This window comes from Galeopterus variegatus, unplaced genomic scaffold (assembly GCF_000696425.1).
Source record: "Galeopterus variegatus unplaced genomic scaffold, G_variegatus-3.0.2 Scaffold970, whole genome shotgun sequence".
Classification (NCBI taxonomy): domain Eukaryota; kingdom Metazoa; phylum Chordata; class Mammalia; order Dermoptera; family Cynocephalidae; genus Galeopterus; species Galeopterus variegatus.
In genome coordinates, this window is record NW_007727081.1 from 422,447 (window position 1) to 443,214 (window position 20,768).

The 20,768-nt window shown below is 51.0% G+C and overlaps 1 protein-coding gene across 5 annotated transcripts in view; it reads left to right on the forward strand.

The window, feature by feature from the left end:
* DLG4 (discs, large homolog 4 (Drosophila)) overlaps positions 1–12,278 on the forward strand; it is a 27,241-nt gene extending 14,963 nt beyond the window's left edge. For 3 of the 5 annotated variants that reach the window (XM_008573895.1, XM_008573898.1, XM_008573896.1), the window contains 18 exons: positions 315–368; positions 513–563; positions 1,132–1,256; positions 1,355–1,524; positions 1,627–1,763; positions 1,914–2,058; positions 5,769–6,064; positions 6,244–6,346; positions 6,486–6,600; positions 7,958–8,134; positions 8,420–8,456; positions 8,548–8,575; positions 8,709–8,756; positions 8,838–8,939; positions 9,303–9,475; positions 10,419–10,528; positions 11,048–11,139; positions 11,363–12,278. In XM_008573895.1, the coding sequence (XP_008572117.1) occupies positions 315–368; positions 513–563; positions 1,132–1,256; positions 1,355–1,524; positions 1,627–1,763; positions 1,914–2,058; positions 5,769–6,064; positions 6,244–6,346; positions 6,486–6,600; positions 7,958–8,134; positions 8,420–8,456; positions 8,548–8,575; positions 8,709–8,756; positions 8,838–8,939; positions 9,303–9,475; positions 10,419–10,528; positions 11,048–11,139; positions 11,363–11,469 (2,070 nt within the window). In that variant the 3' untranslated portion in view covers positions 11,470–12,278. Of the gene's footprint in view, positions 1–314; positions 369–503; positions 564–1,131; positions 1,257–1,354; positions 1,525–1,626; positions 1,764–1,913; positions 2,059–5,768; positions 6,065–6,243; positions 6,347–6,485; positions 6,601–7,957; positions 8,135–8,419; positions 8,457–8,547; positions 8,576–8,708; positions 8,757–8,837; positions 8,940–9,302; positions 9,476–10,418; positions 10,529–11,047; positions 11,140–11,362 lie in introns of all 5 variants that reach the window. The other 2 variants (XM_008573897.1, XM_008573899.1) reach the window with 1 other exon arrangement.
* The last annotated feature ends 8,490 nt before the right edge of the window (positions 12,279–20,768 follow it).

Sequence of the window (20,768 nt, forward strand, 5' to 3'; positions counted from 1 at the left end):
CCCCCGCTCCCCACTCTTTACCATCTGCTGCTCCCCTCTCCGTCTGGCTGTCTCTCCCTTCCTGTTTCTCATATACCTCCTTCCACATGCAGGGGGCCTAGGCTGGGCAGAGTTAGACCCATGCACGTGTGCATCTGTATGTATGTATGTGTGTGTAATGCGGATCGAGGCTGGGCCCTTGAGGAGCTCTAAGGATGGCAGAGTGGGCTTGGCTAAGAGGCCGAAAGGGTAGCCAGGCTGGCGGGACTCTCGGTTATGGATTCCCTCTTGAGCCAAGGCTCAGGCAGCTTTTCATCTTCTGTTTCCCCTCACAGGCCAATTCTCCCCCTGTGATTGTCAACACAGACACCCTAGAAGCCCCAGGATATGTGAGTTGTTTAGATTTTGGGGCTGGGGCCATTGCAGAAGGAAGGGGAGGGGAGCTGGGCCACAGCAGAAGGGGAGGGGCAGGTTCTCAGGCAGGAATGTCTGTTTCACTGTTTTTGTGTTTCTGTCCCATGCTGGAGTTGCAGGTGAACGGGACCGAGGGGGAGATGGAATACGAGGAGATCACATTGGAAAGGGTGAGCAGGCTCCTCCATCTGAGGTCCCCTTGGTTCCCTGTCCATGCTTTACTCTGTGCCCATCTTTTCTTTTCTTTTCTTTTTTATTTTAAAAGATGACCGGTAAGGGGATCTTAACCCTTGACTTGGTGTTGTTAGCACCATGCTCTCTAAGTGAGCAAACCGGTCATCCCTACATAGGGACTCGAACCTGTGGCCTTGGTGTTATCAGCACCGCGCTCTCCCAAGTGAGCCATGGGATGGCCCTGTGCCCATCTTTTCTTTTCTTTTTTATTTTAAAAGATGACCGGTAAGGGGATCTTAACCCTTGACTTGGTGTTGTTAGCACCATGCTCTCTAAGTGAGCAAACCGGTCATCCCTACATAGGGACTCGAACCTGTGGCCTTGGTGTTATCAGCACCGCACTCTCCCAAGTGAGCCATGGGATGGCCCTGTGCCCATCTTTTCTAGGTGCCCAACCTCTCACCTGTTCCTTCCTGCTCTGGCTGTACCTCTCTAACCCCTTCCCCACTCACCTTGCCAAAATTGGGCATTGAGGGGAGCTGACCCTCTTCCTCTCCTGCCCAGGGTAACTCAGGTCTGGGCTTCAGCATCGCAGGTGGCACTGACAACCCACACATCGGGGATGACCCATCCATTTTCATCACCAAGATCATTCCTGGCGGGGCTGCTGCCCAGGATGGCCGCCTCAGGTGCGGAGAGGAGACAGGGTTTAGGATGCTGGCTCCCTTGAAAGGGAGGGCCAGGGAAGCAGGAAGCTCCTGGCTCAGGCCCACCTTGCTGCTCCCAGGGTCAACGACAGCATCCTGTTTGTAAATGAAGTGGACGTGCGGGAGGTGACCCACTCAGCGGCGGTGGAGGCCCTCAAAGAGGCAGGCTCCATCGTCCGTCTCTATGTCATGCGCCGGAAGCCCCCAGCTGAGAAGATCATGGAGATCAAGCTCATCAAGGGGCCTAAAGGTAGTAACCTGTCTTGTCCCTGTTCCTGTCCCAATTGTCCTGTGCCCCAAGGCCTGCTTCCGAGGCACCTGGACATCCACCTCTGCCCTCCCCTCCACCCAGGTCTTGGCTTCAGCATCGCAGGGGGCGTGGGAAACCAGCACATCCCAGGCGATAATAGCATCTATGTAACAAAGATCATTGAAGGGGGTGCTGCCCACAAGGATGGGAGGTTGCAGATTGGAGACAAGATTTTGGCGGTAAGGACCCCCATCACTTTTTCTAGACCAGACCTGGGTCTTACCTACTGGCCCTGGGAAGGCCCAGGTGGTTCCTTATCACTTCACCCCAGTGCGTCTGCCTTGGGACCATTTCTGCCTGTGTCTGAGTTTTGCTTCCCTTGACCCCAGGTCAACAGTGTGGGGCTAGAGGATGTCATGCATGAGGATGCCGTGGCAGCCCTGAAGAACACGTATGACGTTGTCTACCTAAAGGTGGCCAAGCCCAGCAATGCCTACCTGAGTGACAGCTATGCTCCCCCAGACATCACAACCTGTGAGAGCCCTACAAACCCCAAAGCTCCCCGTGACCCATCCCAGTTACCCCCATGACCTGCAGTCCATGACCTCCCCCTTGGCAGTTCCTCTTCAGATAGTCCCCATGAAATAGCCACAACCTCTGGTACCTGCTGGGGTTGGAGAAGAGATGAAAATCAGTCACTGTAGAAGAACTAGAAAAGATTGTCAACAGTCTCTCCCCTGGAAGGCACAAGGCCCAGTTAGTTGGTTTTATGGATAATTTTATGAAATCTTCAAGGAACAGATAATTCTTATGCTCTTTGAGAGTATAGGAAAAGATAAAAGGTTTTACATTTCATTTTATAAGGCCAGTTCAAATGGTCACAAAGGGCCGAGCCCGTGGCGCACTCGGGAGGGTGCGGCGCTGGGGGTGCAGTAGCGCTCCCGCCGTGGGTTCGGATCCTATATAGGGATGACCGGTGCGCTCACTGGCTGAGCGTGGTGCGGCCAGTCTCAAAAAGGACAAAAACAAAAAACAAAAAAGGGATGACCGGTGCGCTCACTGGCTGAGCGTGGTGCGGCCAGTCTCAAAAAGGACAAAAACAAAAAACAAAAAAGGGATGACCGGTGCGCTCACTGGCTGAGCGTGGTGCGGCCAGTCTCAAAAAGGACAAAAACAAAAAACAAAAAACATGCAATTCAAATGGTCACAAAGTTAACACAGAAATATGAAAGTATAGACCAATTTTGCTTCTGAATAGAGCAGAAGTTAATAATAACACAGTAGCAAACCCAACACAGCAGCCTATTAAGAGAATAACATTGTCACAGTGGTGTTATGACACCAAGGTCAAGAGTTTGGATCCCTGTGTCCGTCAGCCACCACCCCCAAAAGAAAAAGCATTTTTTTTTAAGAAAACTAAAGGTAGTTCAATATTAGGAAATCAATATTAGGAAATCTCTTAATATGGCTCATTATATTAAATTAAGGGAGAAAAACTATAAGATCATCTCAAATAGGTATGGGAAAGGCATTTAATGAAATTCAACATCTATTTTCAGATGAAAATTTGTAATAAACAAGGAACAGGGGAATTTTTCTTAACATGATGAAGAGTAGTTATCAGAAACCAACAACAAACGTTTCATAATGATAAAATCTTAGCAGCGTGTCCACTCATTTAGGAGCTAGTCAAGGATGCCTCTTATTGCTATTACTGTTCGTTGCTTTACAGCAGAGTTTCTCAATGTTGGTGCCATAGACATTTTTGGACTTGATAACGCTTTGTTGTGGGGGGTTGTCCTTTGCATTGTAGAATATTTAACAGCATCCCTGGCCTCTTTCTATTAGATGACAATTGTACTCCTGCCCCCAAAACAAAAATGTTATGACAAAATTGCCGCAGCAAACTTCCCCTGGTTGAGAATCACTCAGTTCAATCTGGTTGAGATTTCAGACAGTGTAGCAAGACAACGAATAAGCAGATGTTACATTTGGAAAGGGAGAAACAAAATTATTCTTATTTGTAAATTATACTATTGTCCATCTAGCTTAAAATCTAAGTGAATTAATGGGAATACTTAGAAATAATATGGGAGGTTAAAAATGTGGCCTTCAGTTGGTTAGAGTGTGGTGCTATAACACCAAGGTCAAGGGTTCGGGTCCTCATACAGATCAGCTGCCAAAAACCAAAATAATGTACGTGGCCATATGTAAGATAAATAACAAGAATTAGTAACTTCTCATTGATGAGAAGATGTAGTGGGTGACAAGATCCCTTTTTCTATAGAAAAAAAATTCTACAGAATTTTCTGAAATATAAGCTTGACAAGAAATATCAGATCTATATGAAGAAAATGATGAAACTTTATGGAAGGACATAAAACAAGACTGGAAAGAATGAAGTCTCACACCATGTTTCTGGATGGAAAATCTTTTTTTTTTTTTTTTTTTTCTCTTTTTTCGTGTCTGGCAACGGATCGCAACCCTCAGTGTCGCGCCCGTACCGGACCGGGACTGGCAACGGGATCGCAACCCTCGGTGTTGCGCACGCACCTTGCTCAGCCAGTGAGCGGGAACCGGTCCGTATGTGGGATCCGAACCCTCGGCAGGAGCGCCACCGCGCTCCCAAGCGGCGCACTGTAGCAGTGCGCCACCGGGCCGGCCCTGGATGGAAAATCTTAATATGCTGAAGATCTCAACCCTCTCCAAATTAATCTATACATTTTATGCAATCCTAATCAGAATTTTAATGTTTTTTCCCCCTGGGAAGTTAGCAGGTTGATTCTAAAGTTCTACTGGAAAAATATGTGTGGGAGAATAGCTGAGACATTTTTGGAAAGGAATACTGAGGTGTGACTGCCCCTATCAAACATGAAGTCACACTGTAAAACCATATTAAAGTAACATGGCCCTATTTTGAAGTATTATAGCCAACCAAAAGGAACCTGGGCTCCTTGGAAAAAGGGCCAATACCAAATTTTGGGCAAGAAATTTTTGTTTTTTTTTTGGTGGCTGGCCAGTGCAGGGATCTGAACCCTTGACCTAGGTATTTCAAGGCAGTGCTCTAACCAACTGAGCTAACCGGCTAGTCCTTTGGGCAAGAAATGTTCAAGGTGAGCTTGTAACATATTTCATACTAGAAAGCAAAGAAGGTATCCAAGACTGCTAGGGTCATTTCAAAGACACAGGTGCCAAATTGATGGAGTTCCTACTGGCCATTCAGTCAAAACTCATTAAATATATTAAAATCCATGAGGTCATAATAATACTTAAAAATAATTGGGTACTTTTGGAGGATGCTAGGGATCTCATTCATTCTGAAAACTGATCATTAAAGGGAGAGAGTCAAGCATTTATTCTCCCTTTCCTGCACAAACTGCACTTCAGAGTAACCAAAAGGTTGACATAGGACAGTTCTTGATAAAAGAATTGCCACTAATAAATGCTCCCCAGTCCCTGATAGGTATTAGAACTGGGCAGCAATCATCGATGGCAGCTAAAACTTAGGTGAAAGGCTGACGAGACACTTTATAATGGATGGACCAGGCTGATAACACCTGAACTTACAGATTGATCTTACCTAGAAGAAAGACAACCAGGTGTTGCCGTATCCTGTGGTGATGCAGTAGGAAGTACACAGCACAACCTCTGAAGTGTACTTCCTCAAAAATTGATCTTGAATCTGACCGAGCCTCTCGAACGAACTACCAGTTCACATGAGATCCAAGGGTAGAGGCACAGGTTAAACAGCACCATGGGAATGGAAGCAATCCTTTCTTTGCCTGTTAGAATTTCCCTCATAGAATGTGTGGAATTCCTTCAGACAATGACCTAGGTTTTTCAACAAGTGAGTGGCCAAGAGAAGAAGGAAAAAAAAAAGGGGGGTGGGGGTGGCAAAGAATTTTCTGGATTAAGAGATTTGAGAGACACAGCAACCAAAAGAAAATCCAAAAAGCATGGTGTTAATGTTCTTTTATTTCACCATCCCTGGCACGCTGAGGACACATAACCTTCAAATCTTTGTCCCCTAGGAGAACCAGCTTCTGATGTCACCCATATATTCCTGACCCCTGATGTCACTGTGATCTGATGTCCACTTTCCCGCTAACCCTAGTATCTCTGGCAGAATAACTTCCCTTTCACCTGTGTCTGGCTCTCCTGGTTCCCTAGGGAGAAGGTGGGGTGGTGGGTGCTGTTTCCCTCCTCGTGTTTTCATCTCATCCTCCTGCCATGTCTTCCCTCAGCTTATTCCCAGCATCTGGACAACGAGATCAGTCACAGCAGCTACCTGGGCACCGACTACCCCACAGCCATGACCCCCACTTCTCCGCGGCGTTACTCCCCAGTGGCCAAGGACCTACTGGGGGAGGAAGACATTCCCCGAGAACCGAGGCGAATTGTGATCCACCGGGGCTCCACAGGCCTGGGCTTCAACATCGTGGGTGGCGAGGACGGTGAAGGCATCTTCATCTCCTTTATCCTGGCCGGGGGCCCTGCAGACCTCAGTGGGGAGCTGCGGAAGGGGGACCAGATCCTGTCGGTGAGGGAAGGCTTGCCCCTGCTTTCGTAGCCCCACCCCTCAGGGCAGAGCCCAGAGCTCTTGGGGGGCTTGGGTGGGCTGAAGCCTGGTCCTCATGCTGGACTACTCCCTGTTCCACCTGGACCCAAGAAGTGCTGCCTCCCTGTCTGCAGTGACTCAGCCTTTCCTCCTGTCTCTAGGTCAATGGTGTTGACCTCCGCAATGCCAGCCATGAGCAGGCTGCCATTGCCCTGAAGAATGCGGGTCAGACAGTCACGATCATCGCTCAGTATAAACCAGAAGGTACCAGGCCTGAAGCTTCCTGTCTGTGCACTGAGATGGTCACCAGAACTCTGCCTCCTCAGCTGATGTCTTTGGCGGGGGTGGAGGGGGTGGCAGTAGGATGGGGCTGGAGCTCAGGAACCTTCTTGTTCTTTCTCAGAGTACAGCCGATTTGAGGCCAAGATCCACGACCTTCGGGAACAGCTCATGAACAGCAGCCTGGGCTCAGGGACAGCCTCCCTGAGGAGCAATCCCAAAAGGGGTTTCTACATCAGGTCAGCGGCTTCCCAGCTGGGCTCCTCAGGCCCCTGCGAGTTCTTTGTTCTCTGCTTGGCCTCTGTCCTCATCCACCTCTTCCCTAAACCCTGCCTGGCTCCAGCTCCCCCACCTAGGCCTGGCACCCAGCTGGTGTTCATGGGCTTGCTACACAGGTTAACATTTGTGAATACTCCATGTCTGTTGGAAAACAGTCTCTGCCCCAAATATCCCAATTGCCTTCTAGCCCCTGGTTACCCCAGCACTTCCCCAAGGACTTCCAGACTGCCTCATAATTTGGCACCTAAAAGGTTAATGCCTGGCTTAGCAGGGGGCCTCTAGGATAGCCTGTCTACTGTCTCTTTGGTGGCATTTTGCTCCTTTCCTGGGGCTCCTCTTCCCATGGCTTCCTCTTTCCCACCCTGCCCCAGTGCAGACACTGTGGCTCAGGTTTCTGCCACACCCTCTTCTCTTCTTCCTCTCTAATCCTGTCTACTCGCAAGGCCCCTTCTGCTGCTCCACTCTGCAGGTGTCTCTGCACTGGCAGCCCTGGTAACCTGACTTCTTCCCAGAGGTCCAGGCCTGTAATTCTGGCCATCTGCTTTCTGGCTGTGTCCACTGGGATGTCCCACAGGCATCTCACACTCAGTGTGTTCCAAACGGAGCTCATTGTCTTTCTCCTGTGCACTTGGATTCGCTGTTTTGCCGAATCAGGGTTTTCTCTCATGCTGAATCCACCACCATCCACCCAGATACCTGGCTCAAACCTGAGTCTGCGCTTGGCCCTGTCCTCCCTGCTGGGGTCCAGTTGGTTCCCAAGGTCATTCAGTTCTGAAGCCCAGATGACATCAAGTGATTGTGGGGTCTCTTCTCTTCTTTCCAGTCCATTGCTTTACTCTGCCTCTTTGCTTTCATCAGAGAGAGCGGTTGTTTCTTCTTTTGTCCTGAACTCAGGGGTTGTGACTTATTAATAGGAATTTGATACTGATAAGAGTAACCAAAATTTGCAAATGATGGGCCTTTTTTTTCTTATGAATTTGAGCAGATTCTGGGTTACCCATGTGACTTTGTGACATGCACAGATATTGCAAACTGCTTTCTTGAGAGGGTGGAGTTCTAGCTCTCCCTCTGGAACTTGCACACAGCATGGACTGAATCATGGGGAATAGTTGTGGTGATTACGAGTTTCAGTGAAGTTTTTGGTCCCCACACAGTTCTTGGGTTCCTCAGAGTCCTCAGCCCCCTTGGGAGTGCCATCAGCAGCCTACACTTTGCTGCAGACCCCTTGTCCAGCACCTCTGCTGGGTCTCAGGGTGGCTGGGGCCTCCTTCCTGGAGTCCTCAGCCAGGCTCTGACCAATAGCCACTTGCCCTCCAGGGCCCTGTTTGATTATGACAAGACCAAGGACTGCGGCTTCCTGAGTCAGGCCCTGAGCTTCCGCTTTGGAGACGTTCTGCATGTAATCGATGCTAGTGATGAGGAGTGGTGGCAGGCGCGGCGGGTCCACTCTGACAGTGAGACTGATGACATTGGCTTCATCCCCAGTAAACGGCGGTGAGTCTCCTGGGACATGGCCTTCCTACCCAGGCTCTGAAGTTCCCAAAGTCCTCCAGGGTGGGCAGCCAGTAGAGGATGGGTCTGCCCTCTGATCTCTCTGGGGTCTGTCTGCTGGGCCCTCCTGGGGACCATGGGTCTCATGAGCCTTTGGGACAGGCAACTCCTCACTGAAAAGCACAGGGCCCACGGGCAGCTGGGGATGGGGTTATCAGCTGGTCCAGCTGGACCATAGGGCCCCTCACTGGGCATTTCCCTACCCTCACCACTCCATATATTCCACAGGGTTGAGCGACGGGAGTGGTCAAGGTTAAAGGCCAAGGTAGGTGGAGGAGAGGTGAGCATGGGTGGAGAGTCAGGGACTCACAGAACTGAACAAGTAACCAACCGTGTGGCCTGCTTTTTCCTCCTAGGATTGGGGCTCCAGCTCTGGATCACAGGGTAGGTAGGGTCAGTGTGGGAAGACTTGGGGTGAGAGGAGTGCTGAGCTGCTCTTCACATCCTTAGGAAGACAAGGCAGGAGCTCTGGGTCCCCTGTCTCAGAGCCCTTTGCAGACACCCTACCTCCCACCAGGTCGAGAAGATTCGGTGCTGAGCTATGAGACAGTGACGCAGATGGAAGGTGAGCCCTAGCCCTGCCTTGGCCCAGCCCCTCCTGCTTCCCTGCTCTGTTCGCCGCCTAAGCTGCTCTCTCTCCTCACAGTGCACTATGCTCGCCCCATCATCATCCTTGGGCCCACCAAGGACCGCGCCAATGACGATCTTCTCTCCGAGTTCCCGGACAAGTTTGGATCCTGTGTTCCCCGTGAGTGCTGGGGCCTCGGGTGGAGGTGGAGGTGGGGGTAGGGATGGAAGTGGGGATTGGGGTAGCATGGGGAAGGGTCCAGAAGCCCCAGGGCTGGGGACCAAATGCAGTGCCACCTGTGGGCAGGGTTCCTCAGAGAAGGGGTGCTGCTCAGCCACCCTCACGTCCCCCAGGCCAGAGACTCAGAGGCCCCAGAGGGTGCTGGGAGAGGTGGTTCTGTCCTTCCTCAGTCTTGGTGTCCCCAGCAACCCCCTTCCACCAAAGGACCAGCTGAGCACTATGGGGGTTTCATTGATGTAGGGAGGTCTTTAGCTAGAGGGATGGTGGTTAGATCTTTGTGGGGGTGGGGTGACTTCCTGGCAGATACAACACGGCCCAAGCGGGAGTATGAGATAGATGGCCGGGATTACCACTTTGTGTCGTCTCGGGAGAAAATGGAGAAGGACATTCAGGCGCACAAGTTCATCGAGGCCGGCCAGTACAACAGCCACCTCTATGGGACCAGCGTCCAGTCCGTGCGAGAGGTGGCGGAGCAGGTAGGAGCCCGCGGACCCTGTCCTCTTCCTTCTGCCCTCCCCACCCCACTGCCTCCCTCCAGCTCTCTCTAACTCTCTTCTCTCTGTCTCTTTCCCTGCTGGGTCTCCACTCCGCTGCTCCACCTCCTTCTCCTCTTGGGCCACCCTGTCTGACTGCCTGCTCTCTTGTGCCCTGTTCCCCGCCTCCCTTACTTCCTGACCCCAAACTCCCCACCGTCATCTGTCCCCTTTTTCTCCTCCCCTGCTCTCCTCCTTGCCCCATTTCTTCTCTTTTCCCATGGCCTTGTCTTTGGTGGCTTGGCCTCCCCCAACTTGGCCCCTCCCTTGTCCCTGATTCCCCTGTCCCTCACCTTTTCCTGGGGTCCCCACCCCCTCTCCAAACGTTCTGCTAACTCCCTGTCCCTGCTGCTCCCCACCCGCCTGCCCTCCACGGCTCCTTTCTCCATCTGCCTCCCCTCCCTCCCATCTGTCTCCCCTTGTTCCTTCCATCTGTCTGTCCTCTGTCCGTCCTCCCCACCCTCCTCCCTCTATCCTACTTCCTTTCTCCTTTCCCTTTGCTTTTGCTCCTAACCTGTCCCGTTTCTGCCTTCCATACCCCACCCCTCTCACTGCTGCCCCTCTTGTCCCTGCTCTGCTGCCATCTTTTGGGCCCCCTCCCTGCCTGCTTCTCCTCCCTTCTGTCCCTCCCTCCCTCCCCTCCCGTGCTTGGCTGCTTCCCTGCCTTCCGTCTTCCCCTTTCCTTTTTCTCTCTGTCTTTCACTCTGCCCATACTCCCTTCCCGCCCTGACTCTCTCTGCCCATGTGTCTTTTGACATCCATGTCACTTGCCCTTTGGCCAACCTCCGGTTCCCCACCTTTCCATATCCTTTGTCCCATTCTGGCACCCCGTCTGTCCTTTTCCGTCACTTGCTGGTCCCCCTCCGCCCACCCTGCCTGCCCCCAGGGGAAGCACTGCATCCTCGATGTCTCGGCCAATGCCGTGCGGCGGCTGCAGGCGGCCCACTTGCACCCTATCGCCATCTTCATCCGCCCCCGCTCCCTGGAGAATGTGCTGTGAGTATGGTCCCCGGGGCCTCCCCTCCCCCCCACCTGTGGCCCTGGGCCTCACGAGGCCTCTGCGTTGAACTCTCCCCTCAGAACCCTGGACAGCCCTTGAGGGGGATCTGCACGGAGAGCTGGAACCCAGAGGATGCAGGGAGTCCCAGGCCTTCCCCCTCCTCGCCTGCCTTGGGCTAGGCAGGACTACAACTCCCAGCAGCCCCTGGGGTACCTGACAGCTGGGGCAAGCCAGGGCCTCAGGGGCTGTTGGGAGTTAGAGTCTGAATCCCTTCTGTGGGGCTGAAGGCTGGAAGAGTGAAGCTCTGGAGAGGGCCCTGGAGTAGTCACATCTGGCTGGGGTGGGTCGTGGGGTGGGGGTGGGGCGCTCATCTGTGGCCCCAGAGGATACTGGGACTTATATTTTTTTGCTACGTGCTCCAAATAAGAAAATACCAGTTGCAACTCAACATCCGTGGATGGAGGAGGTAAAAGGCAAGGTGGGGCCCACGCAGACATCTCTCTCCCTTTTCACAGAGAGATTAACAAGCGGATCACAGAGGAGCAAGCCCGCAAAGCCTTCGACAGAGCCACCAAGCTGGAGCAGGAGTTCACAGAGTGCTTCTCAGGTGAGGCTGCAGCAAGGCTGTCGCCAGCACATAGGGAACCTTAGCCTGGATTCCAAAGAGCTGCCCCTACTTCATGGATAGCTTAGAAAGAGGTGTCCCCTGGGGGTGGTGCAGCCCCATGGCCCATGGCTTGGAGAATTAGAAAAGGTACCACTTCCTCTGTGCTGGTGCCACCCTCTCGACCAGGCCCTTGGCCTCACTCCCTGCTCCACCCCACTCCCAGCCATCGTGGAGGGCGACAGCTTTGAGGAGATCTACCACAAGGTGAAGCGTGTCATCGAGGACCTCTCAGGCCCCTACATCTGGGTCCCAGCCCGAGAGAGACTCTGATTCCTGCCCTGGCTTGGCCTGGACTCGCCCTGCCTCCATCACCCGGGCCCTTGGTCTGGACTGAATTGCCCAAGCCCTTTGCACCCCCTGGCCTCCCTCCTAGTCCTTCTTATTTATTTCCTTTCTAACCAGATCCAGCCCATTGGAGGGGGGACGCTCCTCTGCATGTATCCCTGCACCCCAGACCTGGGCTTCTGAACCCCAGGAACCTGGAGTCTGGGGGGGAGCTGGGCTCCTGGTTCTGAGCCTTGCTCCTTAGGACCCCTACCCCTGCCCGCCCCCAACGCACACTGACCTACCGGGGGCCACCCGCCCTCTCCCATCTTTTCCCACACACATTCCAGAAGTCAGGGCCCCCCTCAAGGAGCACCCGCTGCAGGGATGCAGGGCCACAGGCCTCTGCTCTCTCCTGAGGCAGGGGCTGGGGTCACTCCTGCCACCATCATGACTCCCCATGTCCCTTGATTTCTCATTTATTTTTTCGATTTTTTTCTTTCTCAAAGGTGGTTTTTGGGGGGATACGTAGGGGGACTCCACTGTGGGCCCCCTGCCTTCCACATGCCCCCCACCTTTTTTCTTTGCTGGTTTGCATGAGTGGAAGGTTTAACTGTGGCTTTTTTTTTTTCCTGGGATATTTTTTTTTGGGGAAAGGGGAGGGATGGGTCTAGGGAGTGGGGAATGTGGGAGGGGGGGGGCAGGGGTCGGGGTGTCTGGGAGCCAGGGGAAGACTGGAAATGCTGCCGCCTTCTGCAATTTATTTATTTATTTTTTCTTTTGAGAGAGTGAAAGGAAGAGACAGATACTTGAAACTCGGTGTGTGGCCTGGTTATTTGGGACCCAGGTGTGGAGGGAGACAGGTTGGGGGCATAGGGATGAATGGGTCTGGCAAAGTCAGATCCTTCCTCACCCCAATCCAGAGAGAATAGAGAGGCCAAATCAAGGAAGCAGAATTGGTGAAGAATGGGCCTGGAAAGGCTGGAGCTCTGTCCAAAGTCATTGACAGACCCAGATGTGCTCGCTTCGGCAGCACATGTACTAAAATTGGAATGATATAGACCCAGAAAGGGGAGGCCTGACTTGCATGGGACCCTGCAAACTCAGTCCAGCCCTGAGCACTCCCCTGGGCTGTCTCAGTCCTGTTGGGCAGCACAATAGTCCCTAGAGGGACATATTGAGGAAACTTTCTTCATTTGTGTTTGTGGAGTTGTGGATGGAGCTGGGCTCTGGAGATGATCTTTACAGAGGTTTGCTGATAAGAAATGCTATGCGAATATTTTTCATTGGCTTTCTTTATGCCCCATCTCTACAGGAAAGATTTGAAGCAGCTTTGCAAATAATGAGGGTAGGAAAATAGAACATTGATAACCCAGGATAAAATAGGAGAAACAGATAACACTAGCAATGAGGGTAAATGTGATCTCCAAGTTTCCTGGTGGCCAGAGCAAAAGGAAAATGGTCCATTACCTAGTCATAAAGGAGAAAGAATTTTAGTTCTTTTAGGGAGTCAGATTTTCCTGCTCCTAAGTTCTGACTGAAATGTCCAAGATGCTGCTTTATGAAATAGTGATACTCAACCTTCCTTTGGCCTCTGTTCACCTGCTTGACAAGCTCCTGCCTGAGCTGTGGTGTAGGTAAGCCATTGCTGACACCAGCTGTGAAGTCACCTCCTTCCTCTGCTTTTCAGGGGCCCCAGAGGGGAAGACTGAGGTAGAGAGCCTAAAGCGGTGGTGGTTAAATCCTGAGCAGTGCAAGAGGGCAGTTTTTGTAGCCACCCCTAGTTGAGAGGTGGATGCAAAAGACTGACCCAGGGGCAGTGATTCTGGGGAGGGCGTGGCTCCCCAGCCTAACCTGATCCAAGGATAAAGGCAGACATTACTGATGGGGTGTCACTAGAACTGGTGGTCACCTCCATGTGTTGCCCTGCAGAATTTTCAGTGCAGCACCCTGTCCAGCAGAATCTAACCTACTCAATCCTGAGAGTAGGATCCAGGGGTCTGCATTTCAGGAAACTGCCCGGGCGATTCTGATGTCTTGCTGGGCGGAGACGTACTGCTTCAGAGGACATTTTTCTTTTTTTTTGGTCCTTTTTGAGACCGGCTGCACCGCGCTCAGCCAGTCATCCCTATATAGGATCCAAACCCACGGCGGGAGCGCTGCTGCGCTCCCAGCACCCCACTCTCCCGAGTGCGCCACGGGCTCGGCCCAGAGGACATTTTTCTTTTTTTTTCTTTTCTTTTTTTTTTAAAGATGACCGGTAAGGGGATCTTAACCCTTGACTTGGTGTTGTCAGCACCACGCTCTCCCACGTAAGCGAACTGGCCATCCCTATATAGGATCCGAACCCGTGGCCTTGGTGTTATCAGCACCGCACTCTCCCGAGTGAGCCACGGGCCGGCCCCCCAGAGGACATTTTTCAAATAATCCTTCTAGCTTGGTTCTGCAAAGGAGCAGGTGGGTTGAAGCTGTGCTGTTCTGTACCATGGGCTGAAGGGAGGAATCTGGGAGCTGAGGAAGGTGTGTGCCTGTAACACGTTTGGATCTAAGGAGTTAAGGATAGTTTACCTGGAAGGGGTAGAATCACTTAATTCTGCATGCATTATTTTCTAAGTTATAAAAGTAATACATGCACCTGACAGAAATTTAAGTAAATATAGAAATATATATGGTTAAAAAAAAGTTCCTTCCCTGTTTCATTCCATATACTCATAAGCTTGGTTGCAGTTTAGGATGTATTCTTCCAAGTCTGCAGAGAACTCTTTCCTGACCGCTTAAGAAGTCAGTGTACTTTAGTGGACAAGAGCACGGGGCTTCCAAACAGACTTGGGTTCAAATCCTGGTCCCTCTTTCCCAAACGCTCTTTAATTCTTTCAGCAAATACTTATTTGGATCTTCCTTGGTGTCAGGCAGTGTTCTAAATGCTGGGATGGCAATGTCCTTGTCTTCAGGGAACTTTGGGTCCATCCAGTGGGGATGACAGACAGGAGGTAATAAACTATCTCCAAATGTATCATTACCTGACAAATATTATTTAATGAATGTATCATTATTTAAATATTAAATAATGAATGTATCATTATTTGACAAATATTATTTAGTGAATGTATCACTATCTGACAAATATTGTTTAATGGTATATGCCGTTAAACAAATAGTGACTGGTGAGCACGTGTCCTTGCTAGTTGAGACAGGATGGTGAGGGAAGCTTCTTGGAGCAGCGTTTGGGTGGAGGCTGAATGATTACAAAGACTGGGATTGAGGTGAGTTTGCCAAGTGGAGGAGTAGCAGGGCAGGAATGTCTGAAAGGTTGGGTGACAGGAGGTCACTGAGATGGAGCAAGGTGGCGGGTGGGAGATGGGTGGGAGAAGTAAGCGAGGCCTGACATGTAGGACTTTAGGAGGATTTTACTCAAAGTGCCTTCAAAAAGCTTTGGAGGGCTGTAAGGCGGGAGCCACAGGGTTTCTGTTTCAGCAGGGCGGCTGCATGTGCTGAAGAACGCACAGTAGAGGGCGATAGAGAGCCGGGTGGCTGTGGCTGCGGCTGAGGTGAGAGATGGTGGCGTCCCTGCACTTTGGGCAAAGAGCTTAACCTCTCTGAGCCTCAGTTTTACTTGCTGTAAAATGGAAGTAATAACTACCTACCTCACTGTTCTTGTGAGGAATAAAGGAATAAAGATAATACATGTAAAGTCCTTAGCACAGTGCCTGGCACACGGTAGAAAATGGTAACGGGCAGGGCTGGCCGGTTAGCTCGGGTGGTTAGAGCAGGGTGCTGGCAACACCATGGTCCGGGGTTTGGTCCCTGTACCAGCCAGCTGCCAAAAGAAAACATTATTGCTATTGGCCTCTTGGTCTATTTTCAGTCACTGTGTAAAGCTGAAAGTTAAATAAAACCTGGAAACATTTAGAATTTTAGAATTTTCTAAAACTTTCACCCTCCAAAAGTAGGAAGGAGGCACAGAGGAGATCCTGGTCACAGAGCCCTGGCTTTTCTTTTCTTTTTTTTTTCCTTTTTTGTCTTTTTTACTGACCGGCAACGGGATCATAACCCTCGGTGTTGCGCCCGCACCGCGCTCAGCCAGTGAGCGGGAACCGGTCTCCACATGGGATCCGAACCCTTGGCGGGAGTGCCGCCACGCTCCCAAGCAGCACACTCTCCAGTGCGCCACCGGGCCGGCCCGAGCCCTGGCTTTTCTAGGCAGAAAAGTTGGGGTGTGCCTGGGGTGGAGAGAGTGGAGTCGGGGAGGAGAGAGCCAGGACAGAGAGAAAGACCCCTGTCCCCACAGAGATGGGGAGCTGAAGCCCTTGGGGTGGGTTGTGTCAGTTCAGATTTTGAACTCATGTGCAGAGAGCCATTTCCTCCTTCCAGCCTCAGCCATCCTTCTCTTCCCTTGCCTCTACCCCTAGTGCTGGGTCCTCCAGCCTGAATGTGGTCCCTTAGCCTCTCCTGCTTCATCTCAACCCAAGCCCTGCTCAGCCTCTCCTAGATGTGGGGAACCTTTGGCCACCCTCTTTTTAAGGTCAGCACTGACCCTTCGCTTTACCCTCCTGCCCACTCATTCAGTCATCTCTTCTCGAGATCTGCTGTGCCAGACTCTCTGCAGGCCTGGGGTGCCGAGAAGCACGAGATGTAGCCCAACCTTCTGGGTCTGGGGCAAGAGCAAGGTAGGCCCATCCCAAACATGAGGTTGGAAGTGCTCTGAGAGGGGTGGGCAAGGGCTGAGGGAGCTCAGAGCCCAGGTCCCCTTCTCCGTAGAAGGGGAGGGGCTGCCCTAAGTCAAATACCTCCTGGGGCCCCAGCTGTCCCAGCGAAGTTGCTAACCATCCTCTGGGGTGTGGGGGGAGACATCCTCTGCTGTCCTGATCCCACTTTCACACACACTCAAAGAGGTCCCCAAGGTCTAACTCAATGCTTGGCTGTGCTGCTAGTGAGAGTAATAAAAATGACAATAGCTAGCATGTGCTGGCACTGAGCTAAATGCTTTTCACTCATTATCTCATTTAACCTTGACAATAACTCTCTGAGTGGGCATTAAACCCACTTTCTCTCCCTGGCAGTCTTTTTTTTTTTGGCGGCTGGCTGGTATGGGGATCCAAATCCTTGATCCCTGTGTTGCAAGGCTGCACTCTAACCAACTGAACTAACCTGCAGTCTTTAACCTGGCACCTGGGGTCCCCAGAGCTGGCCTGAAGGTCACCGGCACTTCTCAGCTTATATGGCTGGCAGTCCTGGGGCTCTGTCTTCTCTTCACCCACTGGTAGGGACTCTGTTCTGGGCTGCTTTTTCTCCACTAAGGCCTCTCACAGAGTGGACGCATCACAGGGCTCTTTGCCACACCTGGGCCACCCCCAGGACTCTGCCCTCAGGTCTTTCTGCAGACTCCAGACCCATCTCTAGCAGCTTTCTGGACCCTGGCCAGGTGTGCTGCTGCCCATCCCCCTCTCCCCAGCTCCTTCCCTCCCTGCACATTCAGCAGGCACCAGGTCCACTCATTCCTCTGCTAAAGTTCTGCCCCTGTGGCCCTCTCTCTTTGGCCTCGAGCCTCACAGTTTCTCACTGGGACCAACACAGCAGCCTCCTGACCGATCTTCCTGCCTCTGGGCCTCCCACCTCTGACCCAGCACCCACACCAAGGCCAGACCATTATGCAACTTACAGATCTGACCTCACCACTGCCCTGCCTGCAATCTTCATGGGACCCCATAGTCTATAGTCACAATTTTAAGTTTGTTGATCATGTGCCCCTGCCAGTAAAATGTTTTTGAGCATGTGTCTCCCCAATGTATACTCATCTATTCTATACGTGTTGTGGTAGCCAGCCTTCAAGATGGCCCCAGTGGTTCTCACCTCCTGGTGTTCACACCCCTGTGTAGCTCTCCCACGCTGAGCAGGGCTGACCAGTGTGAACAATAGGAGAGTGTGGAAATGATGGACTGTTACTTCTGTGCTGGGCCATAAAAGAAGTTGTGCTCTTGGATCATTTGCTGGGGGCAGGGGTTGGGAGCCAGCTGCCATGTTGTGAGGACACCCAAGCAGCCCTGTGGAGAGGCCATGTGAAGAACTGAGGCCCCTTGTCAACAACCAGCACCAGCTTGTTCGCCATATGAGAGGGTCACCTTGGCAGTTGATCTTCCAGCCTTGGTCAGGTCTTTGAAAGAACATGGCACTGGCTGAAATCTGGACTGCATCCTTGTGAGAAGCCCTGAACCAGAAGCAATTGGCTAAGCTGCACCCAGATTCCTGACCCTCGGAAACTGAGTGAGGTGGTCAATATCCATTGCTTTAAGTTGCTAAGTTCTGGAGTAACTATTTTGCAGCAATAGATAAATAATACACACATATAGCTGTACAAATCTATTACATACATTATAAAACATATCCCAAATAGAAACCTAGAGAAAAGGGATTAAAAAATATATATGTCTATGTCTTAATATTTTCTTCCCCTATTCGTAATGGATGATCTTGTGACCCCTTAGGGGGCATGTCCCCTACTTTGAAGACCTCTATGCTTCTGAATGACATTCCAAATGCCTCTCCCTGGGATTCAAGGCCCTCCTCAGGGTGGCCCAAGCTACCTCTCTGGGCTCAGTTTCTGACTTTCTCATTTCTCTTCTGCTTCTATTCCCTCTACCCAGGGTCACCTGCTTATTACCACTGATAAAATCCTGCCTGTTGTTCTAGGCCCACATTATAGACCTCCTTTAGGGAGCCTTTCTTGATTGCCCTGGAGGTGGGATTCCCAGGTTCTAAGCCTAGCTTGCCATGTTTGAATTGCTCTTGGACATGTGTGCATTCCAGAAGGAATCATGCTGAGAGAGGGACAGGGTGGTTGTTTGTGTGAAGTGTGGTAGGCAGAGTTCTAAAAGCAGCCCCCCAAGCTTCCACACCGAATCCCTGGAACCCATGACTATGATGGGCTGTCATTCTCATGCTTATTTATAGTTGACCTTATATATAGATGAAACCACATATATCTCATATATGTATATATGTTATATACAAAATTGACCTTATGATGGGAAGATTATCCAGGTGGGCCTAATCTAATCACACGGCCTCTTTAAAAGCACAGAGGAAGTCAGAGAGATGTGAAGCATGAGAAAGATTCCATGCACTGTTGATGACTTTGAGGATGGAGGGGCCATGTGACAAGGAATGTGGGTGGCCTCTAGAAACAGAGAGCGGCCTCTGGCTGACATCCAGCAAGGAAATGGGGACCTCAGACCTACAGCTGCAGGAACTGGATTATGTCAGCAGCCTGAGTGAACCTGGAAGTGGATTCTTCTCCTTAGCCTCCCGAAAGGAATACAGTCCTGCCAGCACCTTGATCTTGACTCAGTGAGCCTGAGCACAGAACCCAGTTGGACTTCTGCCCTACAGTCTGTGAGCTAATAAATGGGTACTGTCTTAAGCCACTACATTTGTGGTATTTTGTTACTCAGCAGTACAAAGTTAATACATGAGGCTTTTCCCTGAAGATCTTGCACAACTCAAGGTATAATTTTTTTTTTTTTTTGGTGGGTGCCAGTATGTAGATCTGAACCCTTGACCTTGGTGTTATAATACTGAGCTCTAACCAACTGAGCTAACTGTCCAGCCCTAAGATATATATTCTTTATTTTTATTTTATTTTTTATTAAGATGACAGGTAAGGGTATCTTAACCCTTGACTTGGTGTTATCAGCCCCACATTCTCCCAAGTGACCCAAATGGCCATCCCTATGTAGAGATCTGAACCCTTGGCGTTGGTGTTATCAGCACCACATTCTCCCAAGTGAGCCATGGGCTGGCCCAAGATACATATTCTTAAAGGAATAAATGTAAGGGGTGGATGAGTTCTCAGAGTGCATAAATCTATCACCATTGTGGCATAGTTTTGCTTTTCAGCTACTTTTTGGTTTTTCAGTATGGATTATCTCTGGTATTTTGCAGAGGGCTTGCTTGTAAATGAGTGGCCTGGCACATCATGGTGTTTGTCTGTCTGTGTCTTATCATTTCTGACTTCCACTCTAAAGTTATTGGCTTTGGAGGGTGTTTTTTAGCACTGGTCCAAGCACTGCTCTCTAGTCACTGAGTCTGGGGAAGGAGGTTGTAGGGTAGACACCAGATTTCAAAACATTGTATTCCAGTACAACATACAAACAGAAGAATGCACAGACCATAAACCTACAGCTTTCTGCAGTTTAACAAACTGAACACCACCATGTGACCAGCATCCAGACCAGGAAGCTAAACATTTCCATCTCCCCTCGGCCACCCAGTCCTCCCTTCCAATCACTACTTCTGTGAGGGTAGCTACTATTCTGACCAAAACGGCGTAGGTTCGTTAGCCTGAATAAAGCAGACTGTATGCAATAGTATCAGAGAATGCTAAATTAACAGCTGATAGTCACCAAAATCACTGGCTACAGTCCCAGTGCCTGTAAACAACGTGGGATTTCAGGACACAGACAAATGAGGGCACACACAGAACTGTCAATGTTATTCAGGGGATGTGTTCCTGAACATCTCCTAGAATCTAAAGCTCCCATAACTCAAGCCTAGTTTTCTCATTGAAATAACTGTGAAGTAGGATTTGTATGACTTCACATTTGGGATCTAAGGCAAGACTTCTAGCATCTTTAGAATTGCCCAGTTTCCAAGTTAGCATAATTTGAATTCACACAACTCTCTCTCTGAAGCCCCTGTGAGGCCCTGAGGGACCATGTCTTGGCATCTCTGGGACCCTGGGGCCCAGCCCTGTCTACAGGATGTCTGAGGGTGGTTCTGGGGGTGGCACGTGGACCTGGAGTCAGGCTGCCCAAGCTCCAGTCCTACCCTGCAGCTTCCTTGCAGTGATCCTGGACAAGTTCTTACCTTCCAGGGCCTCAACTTTCTCAGCTGAGGATGTGCTCTGGGGTGTCCTCTGGGGATTAGGAGAGAAGTTAGTGAATGAAAAGTTTTGAGCGGGGGTGGTGGGGAGCACACAGCACAGCAGGGGTCTGTGGAGGTTTGTTGTCAGCAGTCCCAGCTGAGGCTCTCTTGCCTGTCCCCACACCGACCCCCTGCCTGTCCCCACATGCAGCGTGTGAGGACTTTACTCCCCAGGAGGGTGAGGTGAGCTGGGCAGTCTCTTGGCGGAGCCCACAGAAAGCTGGGACCTGCAGCTCAGATGCCAGATTGGGCAAGAGCAGAGAACCTGTCCCTCTGATCCTGGTCAGGGATATTTGGGGACAGCAATTATTCTGGAAAATTCCGAAGCTGGAAGTGAAAGGGGGAGGGACAGAGTGGAAACAGCAGGCTGCTCCCCAGCCTGTCCT